The 12973-nt window shown below is 40.5% G+C and overlaps 1 protein-coding gene across 3 annotated transcripts; it reads left to right on the forward strand.

Moving 5' to 3' along the window:
- Positions 1-264: 264 nt before the first annotated feature.
- Positions 265-12516, forward strand: NMI (N-myc and STAT interactor). Of its 3 annotated transcripts, none has more exons than XM_083454977.1 (11): positions 265-336; positions 3725-3799; positions 3901-3975; positions 4130-4198; positions 4724-4882; positions 6435-6551; positions 7135-7297; positions 8179-8285; positions 9328-9514; positions 10630-10736; positions 11813-12516. In XM_083454977.1, exons 2-11 carry the CDS (start codon positions 3728-3730, stop codon positions 12014-12016), a joined length of 1260 nt encoding a protein of 419 aa, XP_083311103.1. In that variant the 5' UTR covers positions 265-336; positions 3725-3727; the 3' UTR covers positions 12017-12516. The 3 variants fall into 3 exon arrangements, with proteins under 3 accessions (XP_083311103.1, XP_083311105.1, XP_083311104.1); XM_083454979.1 differs by lacking the exon at positions 265-336 and adding an exon at positions 343-522; XM_083454978.1 differs by lacking the exon at positions 265-336 and adding an exon at positions 891-918.
- Positions 12517-12973: the final 457 nt, after the last annotated feature.

The following is a 12973-nucleotide window of genomic DNA, read 5'->3' on the forward strand; positions in this document are numbered from 1 at the left end:
CCTAAGAAGCTAATAATCCTATTTGAGTGTGCTTCTGTGTATTTGAACATCGCAGAATGGGAAGTCAGGTAAGCACATTCCTTATGTGAATGTGGGGGGGGGGGGAGGAGAGAGACCATCTCCCATGCATGCTCTACCTAATAGCTAACACCTCCACTAGTAGAGAAATAAAACTACCACTAATCCGATCTCCCATTTCCTCTGATACGAAAGTCATCGCCTCCGCGACTTATCCCCGCCCTCCCTGCACGTGACTTCCAGTCAAGGGGCTGCAACTTTCTGCTTTCGTTTCCTGGCGATCCTCCCTTTGCAGCGGGGGATGCAAGTTCAGCTCCTGTAAGTTGTGTGTCTGTGTGCGAGGAGAAACTTTTGGGACAAGAGCCTGCCGCGTTGTCCCCCGCCCTCCCCATCGCGCCCTGTTTCCAACCCTACCAAGCAAACCCGCTTCGGGGAACTCTTAGTGGTGGTTTGCTTTTTTTAAAAAAAGCGAAACTAAAAGTGGTTTCCTCTCGCAGGAGGACGGTGGGTGCCTCCGGCTTTTTGCTGGTCGATCTCGGGAAATACCTTCAAAATTTGAGAGGTTCCAAGTGCATTTCCCTGTTCTAATTTTACTCGTCTTAACTTTTTTTTTGGGGGGGTCGCTTTCTGCGCTTGAAAGCAACGCAGCTGATCCACAACCCTGGCTGGTGAGGTGGAATCCAAATACAGCAACTGACGTTTCCTCCCTTCCCAAGCTTTGCAGTAGAGACCAGAAAAGAGGGAGAAGGGGGATCCCCAGACTGGAGCCCCCCCAATCCTGGAGTGCCGCCTCCGCTGCTGAGCGGGGGGGGGGGGGCAGGAAAAGCGCGCAAGCGTGGAAAGGTCCTGTAATGAGAATTATTACCTTGAAACATTTGTTTCCCGCGGGAATGACACACGGTATTCTCAATTTCTACAGTTGGGAAGGTTTTGCAGTAACTATAAAATATTATTTTTTTGCTACACATAGTACTGTTGTTTTTACGGTAATCTCGGTTTGCTTACAAGAGTGGCTTGGGAAATCCTGCCAGATGGGCGGGGTATAAATGTTGTTGTTGTTGTTTTTTCATCATCATTATTAACCATGTAAAGGAAGGTGTTATTGCTGCAGGAGAACAAAATAGAGAGAACGACTTGCCTTCCAAAATCACCTACCTAAAGGTTTCAGGGTTGATAGTGACAATATAGTCATAGAATTAAAAAATTATGCAATTCAGACAAAAACAAGAAAAGTGACTTGATGGTGATGATAATAATTTATTATTTATATGCCGCCCATCTGACTGGGTGGTCCCAGCCACTCTGGGCAGCTCCCAACAAAAAATTGTAAAAGCACAATACAATATCGCATTCTACCCTGAACAGGCCTGCCTTCAGATGATGATGAGATATTGCCTCCTATATTAGAGGGGTTCACTCAAGCATCTCGTATATTAAATTCATATGTGAGGGGAGTTTGGGGGTTTTTTTATGTTGCCCTACCCACACCAGCCATGCCATCACCACACTCCTACTGCTGGCCACACCTTTATTAGCCATGTGAAGGGGCCGTTTACACAGAACAATGTTTATTTGAAAGCTTTAAGCCGCATTGTAAATCATTTATGCAGAATAAGCTCTCTCACACACATATCTGCACAATTTATTCGGGTTGCAGAATTGGTATTATTCAGGGAGCAGAATTTCTGTTACCTTGTTCAGTATTTGGATTTTCTTCATGTACGGCGCATTCCCAATGAAAGTCTTGCTTTGGCAGATACGGTATATATTTTGGTAAAGGCGGCTCCTCTGAAACACTTTCCAACCTGCAACTGCCTAGCTCTTTCGCCATCCAATTAGCTGTATGGCTGGAATTCACCTCAGGCTCAACTGAGTGGATCACTAATTCCCATGGGTGTACAAAATAAAAATATGCATGATTCTCCCTTCACATGGAGGAGTCCTCTGTGGCTACATCAGTAATCCAATTTAAATTAAAAAAAAATCATTGATTTTTAGCCACCCTGTCTAATAGCTATGTAAGTACGTGTACATTTACAGTCTGCAAATCTCATATTGACCCAGGTTGCATGTGAAGCAGCTAGCTAGATTGATTGTTGCAAGTTAGCCATCTTGCAAGCTAAGGAGTCTCTAAGCTCCAGGACTCCCCGCCTAAGGAGGCCTGTTTATTCCTTTTGTTGGTCTTTCACAGGAGCTGAAGGCCTTCTCCTGTAGATGAGCCTTCAGCGATTTGTCTTCAGTCATGCTGATTTCTTATTGGATGATTTTTTTAAAAACAACAACAAATAAATGCATACCAGTGCAGATTAATCACAACTCTGTTGGTAGGAAGGGAAACTGGTTGCTAACTGCTAACGGCGCCTGTTTTTATTTATTAACTTTTTCATATCTGTTTTTGTATTTTTTAATATCGTTATTGTTAGTGAAAGGTGGAACTTGTATTGGATTAATAAATAAATAAATAAACACAACATAGCTCTGTGGTATGGGAACATAAACAAATGCGACTGGTAAAGAATATCAGGTGCTTTGACTGGACTGCTATTAAATATTCCGAAAAGATGTGTCTTGTTAAAATAAACTTCATGTTCCAGTGGATTTAACACGTCAGACCTGCTCAAATGACAATTGCACTATGAATATGCACTGATGATGCTATCATCCTTGCTATTTAAAAAGTTCTATTTTCAGATGTAGTCTCTCCTCATATTCTTTACATTTATTCTAAAACAAATGTTTGCTTAAGTGTCATGTAGTAGTGGAAGGTGTTTTGAAAAAGGCTGGACAGAGCTTTGGAAATTATTCTGAATGTCCTTAACCGTTACTTACAAGGCAACAGACAGATTACCTCATGATCTTTTCCTGTCTAGGTTTTAATGATTCATATTGAATGAAAATCTATTAATGAATATAGAGAAGGTCTTTTCTCAGCAGATTTGTGTCACTAATCTGTGTTGTGTCTCATATGGATAAGAGCTTTTCAGTATGAATTCAGTACTTAAGATATCTTGAATTAGGGCTACTATAAGAAAAATGTCCACTGAAGGTTATTTTGTCAGAAAAGTGCATAACAAAGTAAAAAATGTGTCAGGGAAAAGGTAGTTTTTTGATGTTCTTTTTTAGATGACCGGGGTGCTGCTGGGTTCTGTTCTGGGCCCATTGTTTCTCAGCACCTTTATAAATGACTTGGATGAATGGTATTGAGGGGATGCTTATCAAATTTGCAGATGACATCAAACTTGGAGGGTTTGCCATTACTGTTGAAGACAAAATCAGGTTTGAATATAACCTTAACAGATTGGAGAACTGAGCTCGAACTAACAAAATGAATTTCAATTGTGACTAATGTAAGGTTCTGCACTTAGGCCAGAATAAACAGCTGCACAGATATAAAATGGAGGACACCTGGATTGCCAGTAATACATATGGAAAGGATCTAGGAGTCTTAGTATACCACAAGCTTAACATCAGTATGATGCAGCAGCAAAAAAAAAGTGAATGGGATGCCCAATGTATGTCAAGGAAGTAAGAACATACACTAATGAATTGTCTAGGATTGCTTCTTCAGAAGCAAACCTCAATATTTATTTAACTTCTGGCATTCATTGCAATACACAGGCATCCCTTTATTGAGTAGTCTTCTAGTTAAAAGCTTAAGGTTTGCCCCACCCTTTTTCATAATATGTATTTCTGACTGTGTTTGTAGAATATGGAGGAAAGTGAGATTACAGGAGCATTTGTAAATGAGACGGAGAATGTTAAAGAACCAGATAAATTAAAGGTAAGTTCTTGAAGTGCCAATGCAGTTCCATTTAAATAGCTTAAAGCTTGCAGCCCAGATATTTACAGAGTGTATAATTGTGTATTTGTACCATTTCATAGAGAATGGAGAATGGTGAGTCTCCAGGCGCACTTGCGAACGAAACAAAGCATCTTGGAGAACAGGAAAAAGACAAAGTAAGTTCTGTCGCTGGTCCTTGTGCAGTTCCATTAAATGAAGATTATAGTTTTAATTTGTAGGTGTCTCCCACTGGATGGAAGTGAGAATTAAACCGGACTTATTGCTTTAATGGATGGATAGATTTGGTTCTGATTAACTTTTGTTTTGTAGACTACTGAAGAAGGCCAAGTTGAAGACCAGCGTGTCACAGAGGCAGAAAGGGAACGGCAAGAATGGGAGGTAAATCTCTGTAGGTTTTCATGCCATTCAAGGATGGCAGCATGAACCTAATGCATAGGCTATGTGGAACCCTTTTCCAGCCCTTGGGTTGGGTTTCATTCCCATGTGAAGAGCCAGGGGCTGCATGTTATTGGTGGGAGGAGCCGTAAGCAAAAATGGGCAAGACCTGGGGCAAAAATGGGCGGAACAATAGGCTTGATTCTCGCCTTTGTAGAGCAGGCTACATTCCAGCCCCACACAAGCCAGAGGGTTCTACGCACCTCCATTCATTTTACAGGCAAGCAAAGAGTCATTACAACACTATAATAATATATTCCAGCCAGGCAAAAGCATTCAGGGAGGGTGAAGAGCAGAGCCCTATGACAGGTATGGCCCATGGCCAAAGGCTGGATAGAGAGCCCTGGAGGACGAGGGACCCAGCCCCCCAGACCTGAGGTTCCCCACCTTCGCTGCCTGCTGCAAGCAGCCACATTTGTTTAGAAAGCCTTCCGCTGAAACCGTCTTGACTTCTCTTGCATTGCAAAGGAGAAGGTTGCCAAAGCTGAAAAGGAAAAGGCCGAAGCGCTTCTTTCAAAACTTGCTGCCGATGAGAAGAGGTCCCGCTGCCAAGAGGAGTTCACAAAGGTAAAGGATCAGGAAAACGAGGCACTGAGGGAAAGAATGATGGCACAGGAGAAGCATCAGGTAATATAGATTTGTATTAGTTAGCTGCCTTTTTGCATCCCTATCCTGAGGTGGCGGTGGTGTTATTGTTATGCAGGACCTGTGTCAAAATGGGGAGTGCTTCCTGCTGTGGATTAAAGCAGCTCAGCAGCAAATGTTACAAATTCAAAATATAGGAGAGTGAAAGATAGAGGCGGCTGCTCATATCGTCAGTTTGGCCCCTTCCCATCAAGTAACAAGAGAGCCTATTTGTACTGCCATTATTTTAAGCAAAATAGTCAATATGGGGAGCCTCAATCCTGCGTCTTTCTGTGGCTTGAAAGCCCAGCATTTGGGGGCTGGTTCTGGCTAGTTTGCAGTGAAGGAAAGTTACTCTGCACATGCTTAGGAGTACAGTGGTACCTCGGGTTACAGACGCTTCAGGTTACAGACTCTGCTAACCCAGAAATAGTACCTCGAGTTAAGAACTTTGCTTCAGGATGAGAATAGAAATCGCGCGGCGGCAGCGGGAGACCTCATTAGCTAAAGTGATACCTCAGGTTAAGAACAGTTTCAGGTTAAGAACAGACCTCTGGAACGAATTAAGTTCTTAACCTGAGGTACCACTGTACTCAACTTCTTAAAACTCTTGTTCATGTCCCAAGAGAGGTATTTAAACAAATTTGAGAGCTAATCTAGATTAAAAAGAAAAAGAGAGGGGGAAAAAAAGATTTGGGAGTAACATCTTCACTCTCATTAAGATCTGAGTGTTTGTTGTGCACTGGAATACATTTTGATTGAGACACAAACTATATTTAAACAAGGACAGAACAACTAAATAGAGCAAAAATCAAGCAACAGGAATATTGTGACCCATTCAAACATTATGGCCACCATGTGGACATTGCTGGAAGTGCTTCCACATGGCATAATGGCTTCTGTAGAGCAGCAACAGAAACAATTGCAATATGTGACTATGACATTTAAAAGGCCTTTATAGTGTTAATTTAGGAAACCAAGCAGTACAGAAGCTGGCTGTTCCAAAGTTTAAATATAATCAAGGTTTGTCTGTTTGGGCTAGAGCAGTCTTCTCTGTCCTGGTACAGTCCAGATGTAGTTGACTACAATTCTTATCAGCCCCATCCAGCACAATGAATGGTCAGAGGTTATGAGGCTTGTAGTTCAAAACAACTGAAAGGCACCAAACTTTTAGAAGACATCTAAAGGCAGCCCTGCTTAGGGAAGCTTTTAATGTTTAATAGGTTATTGTATTTTGGTGTTTTGTTGGAAGCCACCCAGAGTGGCTGGGGAAACTCAGCCAGCTGGGCGGGGTATAAATAAATAAATAAATAAATGAATTATTATTATTATTATTCGGACCTAGGAATACTTTTTCTTGGGGGTGGACAAGAGTCTAGGAAATTAAATCAAGGGAAACTTTTATAGTAAATATTAAGCAATATTTTGTTTACTCTAACTGCTTGGTTGTTGTTGGCATTCAGTAAAACGATTACCTTTGAAAAAAACATTTCTATCTCCCAACATCAGCTACCTCCCATTGACAGATATTTAAAACTTCTCTCACATTCTGCAGGAGGAACTTTCCTCAATAAATTCAAAGAATACTGAGCTGAAAAGGGAAATTCAGATCCTTAAAGCCAGGCTTGCAGAAGAGAAAGCCAAATGTGGAGAGCTTGCACAGAGATATCGGGTAATACTTACATTTCATTGTTTAACCTTCAAAGGGACATAGCTGTAATCAGGACTGTGGGTGAGATGTTGCTGGAGCTGGGCTGCCTAAGGCACAAGGGACAATATTTTAAACTATTCCGATTTCAAATTTTCCTGCATGCTTGGGTAGGCTTTGCAACTCCTCCTTGTATTTCTGAATTTGTAGTTTACTACAAATTAACACCCTCATTACTCCTCCGCTTGCAACTTCGTTAGGTGCAATTACTACTTAGGCACTTAAAATTGCCTAACTTTTTAGCAGTGCATTATACGAGTGTGGCCAGTGAGCAAAAGAGCCCAGCTATATTAGACCAAAGGGTTATCTAGTCCAGCATCCTTTTTGCAAAGTGACCAAGCAGGTACCTATTGGAAGCCCGCAAGCTGAGCAAGACTGGCCAAAGGTTCCCGGTCCTGTTAGAAACTTTAGGAACAAGCAGGCACTATGGGGCCTACACGCCAGTGAAACCTTTCATCCAATAAGTATAGCATTTTGGGTTTTGCTGTGTTTTTATGAACAATGTCATAAATTGTTTTTATCTTCTGTTTGGTTTCTAAAATACCAGCTCAAAAACGACATACCTGAGAAGAAGATGAAGTTTATGCGGTTGGAGAATATCAAGGATGAGAACATGTATATGAACATAACCTGCCTTTTTCACATAGCGACAAAAATCCCATTCAGGCTAAGCCAAGGAGAAGCTCTCATCACGTTTGAAGAAGAATGTGGTAGGGAATGTGCATTCATATATATGAATGCTAATTTATTTATTTTTTTAAGCAAAGAAGTTTGGGTTAAGCAAGCACTTTCATTCTTCTAGCAGGAAAAGCTTAGGACTAATTAATATGTTCCCAGTCTGCTGCTTATTTCTTCCTTTATGTCAGCCAAGTCTGGGCCAAGACGTTGAGCAAACTGACCACACGACCCTGCTGTGAAGATATAACAGTAACCAACAATTGGATGCCCTTTAATGGTGCCCCAAATCTGCCACCTTAGGCAGCTGCTTTACTCTTCCTCTTGATAGGGCCAGCAGGATATTCATAGTGTAATGGCTAAGCTTTATGTCAGAATCAGGGAAAGAAGCATTGACCTATAAAGTGGTCTGCAAAATTATTTAAAATCAGTACAGTCAAACCTCGGTTCCCAGATGCCTCCGTTTTGGAACGTTTTGGCTCCCAAACACCAAATACACGGAAGTAAGTGTTCTGGTTTTCAAATGTTTTTTGGAAGCTCCTGCAGCCAGTCAGAAGCCACGCCTTGGTTGTCAAACGGGATTCCGGAATGGGTTACATTCACCTTTTGACATCATGGCATCTCAGCTAAGGACTAACAGGAGGAGTCAATAATTATTTAATAATTGTTTAAATGATATATTTTGCGGAGGGGGGCAGAAAATCTCCTTAGGGGTTGGATATGACCCATAGTCTAGCCAGCCCTGCCTTTCACACAAACTTCTGTGGCATTGTGCAAGCTAATTCCCTGCAATTTTTGATTACTTGACTCCTGTGAACTTTTAAAACCAAATGTATATATGGCCAATTTTTATGTATGAATTTGTTCCTTAGTTTTATACTTGGTTATGGAAAACTATTAACATGCTGTCCTTCAGTTGCCCAGGGACTGATCCAAAAACACTGCCATAATGTGAACTTTGAAAGTAAGATGATAGCTATGAAAGCTCTGCCTGTTATCCTGGAGAGGGGAGTAACATTTGAGGTAAGTCAGTGACCATGGTTTTTAAGTGTTATGTGTTGGTGAGTTGAACTCTGAAACAAACGTTTTGTTGGTGGTTGCGATTCTATACAGAGTTTGTTGTTGTTTAGTCGTGTCCGACTCTTCGTGACCCCATGGACCAGAGCATGCCAGGCACTTCTGTCTTCCACTGCCTCCAGAGTTACTAAGGGGTAAATCTTTTTGAACTTGGACTTTCAGAAATATGAAGGCCTGGGGAAAACAGGAACATTAATGAGAAATGTCTGTTCCCTCCCTTCTGTTTTTTAAAGGATAATTGTAAAATGTGGTGTTTTTTTAAAATCCCAGTGAATTTTCATTTTTTTCTCTCTGCACATCTCTCAGGACTTGTATTTGAATAAATCTTCCACAGAATCAGGTTGTATCATATACATTGCAGACCTGTATATGACTGCTCAGAAGTAATCACAATTGAGTTCAATGTTACTTACTCCTACAGAAGCAAATACAGTCATACCTCATGTTACATTTGCATCAGCTTGCGTGTTTTCAGGTTGCATCCTGCGGTGACCCGGAAGTACCGGAAAGGGTTACTTCTGGGTTTTGCCACTCATGCATGCACAGACGCGCAAAAGGACGTCACATGCCTGCGCAGAAGCAGCAAAACGCGACCTGCGCAGACATGGGCTGCATTCATTTTAGGATGCAAATAGGGCTCCGGAACGGATCCCCTTCACAACCAGAGGTACCACTGTGTAGGATTACAGCCCAAATCTTTTAACATTTTTTTTTGCATAGTGTACTCTAGTGAAGCAAAATATTGGACCTATTTACTTACAGCCTTCGTAGCTTTATATGTGAGAAATGTATTTAACACCTGATGTTTGGTAACAAGTATAAGTTCTGCAACCTTCTGCCACTCATGATGTAGCTGATAGGGAGTGTGTTCTTGCCAATGAAACCCATGCTATGGTCATGATATGTTTTGGCCTTTTTGCTTCTATAAATGAACATGGCTACAGTTCTGGATTTTATTTCACACCTGTAATTTTGGATTGTTTTGCAGCTCCATGCTAAGATCTCTAGAAAGCAGATCAATGTTTCTAACATCCCATACCTAAACATCCCTCCGGAATGGATGAGAGATAAGTTGGAATTGAATTTGTACAAAGCTAAACTGGGAGGAGAAGTGCAGAATGTGACCTTTGACCAGCAGTCCCAGATGGCCCTCGTTACATTTGGCCAGCCAATAGGTGATTTCTGAAGCATTGTGCAAGTTAACTTTACAAAATCGGATCCCCTTTTAAGTGCATTGCTTTTACTTCGACATTGTTCAGTTGACTGCAGATTTGAGCATCATATGGTTGTTGCAAAACTGTTCTAAGATGCATTGACACCAAGTACTATCTCCTGTCTCCCCCCACTGGTAGACTTATAACACAGTCTATTGCAGGATTACTTAGAAGTAGCCCTATTTAGTTCAACTGATATTCCCTACCACATTCATATAGGATTGCAGCCTTAAGAATAAAAAGGATATCTAGCAATGTTACCTGAAATGTATTCAGTTCCAAACCACATTCTTCTGCACTGGTGAATGTTTTTTATTCATCCTAGAAAAGAAAAAGCAGATGTACATTCCATTTTACATCTTTCTTATTCAGTAGTGCACATTTTTAACCTCTGGCCTAGCAGTAACCATTTATATGGTGTTTATACCCCAGATGTGCTAGAAACTGTTAGAAATGAATAATAAAAAGATATATGTTCACTCAGAAGTAAGTCTTGGTATGTTTATAGAGTGCTGTTTGAATTGTTGTGTCCTTCTTGGGCACATTTCCTATCAGGATGGCCAAATAATACAAGGAGATATGTGCTCCTACATCTTTAATAATGGTTTAGAAGCAGGAATGCCAGCAGTTATTGCTTGTCCCTGAATATCTTTGTGATATTCCTTATTCTACACAACTGTTAGTATAGCATCACTCTCTGGCTACCCTTGTTCCTTCCGATTTTAGGCTGCAGTCGTATTCACACTGAACCTAAGATCAAGTCCCATTGAATTTAGGGGCCTTCTTTCGAGTAGACATGACTAGCAGTTCACTAATGGTGCCTCGTGATGGAACATTTAATCATTACGTTTATCTTACAGTCTTAGCATGCTCAATCCCAGGTAAATATACATACGGTTACAATATTTGTCATCAATACTGGTTGCCCAATTAAAGTACCTATTAAAATATTAATTTGCAAGTTTGGGGTTTTATTCTGTATGGAAACAATAGGGTTTTCTCCCCCTGCCCCTGAAGTTCAGTACTTGGAATAAACTGTATTTCTTCATTACATTTCTACTGTTTTTCTCTCCTAGCTGCTAACAACATTGTGAGATATGGAAAATGCCCTTTCCGCACAGGTGAAGGGACTCATTTTGTCCTGGTTTCTCCTATCATAGAGAAGACTCTGAATAGATTTCAGGTAAATGGATCATACCCATGGGGCTGATTGCAGTTAGTAAGTGAACGGAGACTTGTAAGTATTGTGCCACGATCCCAGTCTTTACTAGCAAGTAAGTCCTACTCAGTTCAGTGGCACTTACTTCCAGGTAACTGTGATTTGTAATTTTAATCATAATAGTTAAAACCTACATTCACTTTCCAGAGAATGCTTTTCTTCACAGAACTTATCACAAAGAGGCTGTGGTGTCCAGTAATGGGGAGTGAGAAGTAAGAGCTTAGAAGCTTTCTGAGAAGCGAGCATAGAGACCCTCGGATTTTAGCAACATTGCCACGCTATGTTTGAGATCCTCAACATCACGTGTGCAAATATAAGGAAGTGCATATGACACGCCATCCAGAACCTAAAAGGCACTTTCATGATTCTTGGGCTGGCACATTTTTTTCCTCTTCTGCTTTTAGTGATTTCACCAAGGCCCTACTACTGATTTTTCCTAACAGAATTAGGTTGCCATTTTTAACAAGCAGCCAAAAGGTGTAAATACATTTTATTCTGGCTAGTTAGCAACCCTGCAGGACAACAATTGGTTTACCTTTAAAATTAGACACACAGGCATTACTTGCAGCACTCAAAAAAGACAAAAGAATTTATTATTATTTTTTGCATCAATGGGTACTTTCCTCCCAGTCCAAATAGCTTCAGAAGAATAATTTTTGTCTGGACCAAGGCAGGTGGAGGGCGGCAGGTTAAACCTAGCAAATAAACACTCCCACAGAGGCACTATTTACATTTTAAAACTAATGAAAGTATGCTTAGAGCAAAGAGCATCTAAAGTGACTATCTTGGCTCTTAAGGACTAAAGCCTAAAGGTTTTGCCTGCATAACTGGGAGTAAGCCCCACTGAATTAAATGGGACTTACTTCTGAGCAGACATGGTTAGGATTTTAGCCAAAAGTACAGATTTATAGTTTGTTTAAAAACATCAGAAAAGGGAAGGAACACATGACCTGCTAATACTAGCATTTTCACTCCACCAATTTATATACTCCTTAAAGTGATTTGTAGTCACAAGATGTGGTGTGTTTTTCTTTTGACAGATATATTCAGGGATTTCCAGGAGAACTATACTGCTAACAGGAATCAAGGCAGAAGAGGATGAGGATGATGAAAGTGTGCAAGATATGATTGCGATCCACTTTCAGAAACCTAGAAATGGTGGCGGTGAAGTGGAAAATGTCAAATTTGTTTCACAAGGAGCCAAAGTCGCTTACTTTGAGAATGATGCAGAGAATGTTATATGACAGAGAATGAAGTTGAACTCGACTTTCCATTCTGCCAAGGGCTTCATAGAACAATAAACATGCTCTGTATTTTATTTTATTACACTGGATGGTGTGCCTGCTTTTTTTCTAAACCAAAAGTCATTTTTCACAGATAGGAAGGTTCTCCTCTGATGCAGCAAAAGTAATGACAAACAGTGCAATCTTATCTATGCATGTTTACTTAAAAGTAACTCTCACCGTTTTAAATGGGGTTTACTCTGAAATAAGTGTGCATTGGTTTGCTGCCTATGTTCATCAGACTGTAAAGAAGGCATCACTAGGCAAGCACTGATTGATCTTAGCACCACAGAGATGATGGCTGATATAAGATGACCACGAGTCCTTTACAATCTCAGGAAATTGATTATATACTAAGTCTTTAGAGTAGAAGGTTCATTGCAGATAGCTAATATTGGATCCTAGATTGCTGTTATGGTTGATATGACATAAGTGCTCATAATAAATTGGTGTGTTTCGAATATATGTCTAGTGCTTTCTTTCTTCCTAAAATCTAATTAAATGAACCTGGGACTGCATTAGTTTATTATTTATTTATTTGTGTGTGTGTGTGTGTGTGTGTGTGTGTGTGTTTGTGTGTGTATTCACATATGATATATGTGATATGAGAAGGTGTGTGTTTCAAATACATTACCTGCAATAGGATACATGTAGAAAGCAGAATCCAATTAAATTACAAATCATTTTCAGAATAACTTTCATTAGCAAAGGATAATCCAAACAGCCAAAGTCTGAGTAAAGCCCAACTGAGGTATAAAATCATAAAGGAATAAGTCAACATGGCCGCTGCTGCCTTCCAATGTTTTTAGCCAATGTTTTTGATTGATGCGCGAGTTCCTTGGGCCCCAGACTATAGGAACTCCTGGGGTCCTAAAGAACTGTTTCTCTCTTCCCTTTAGTGTACTTTCTCTGCTTGCT

The sequence above is a fragment of the Podarcis tiliguerta genome (genome assembly GCF_965153285.1).
Source record: "Podarcis tiliguerta genome assembly, chromosome: 1".
Taxonomy (NCBI): Eukaryota; Metazoa; Chordata; class Lepidosauria; order Squamata; family Lacertidae; genus Podarcis; species Podarcis tiliguerta.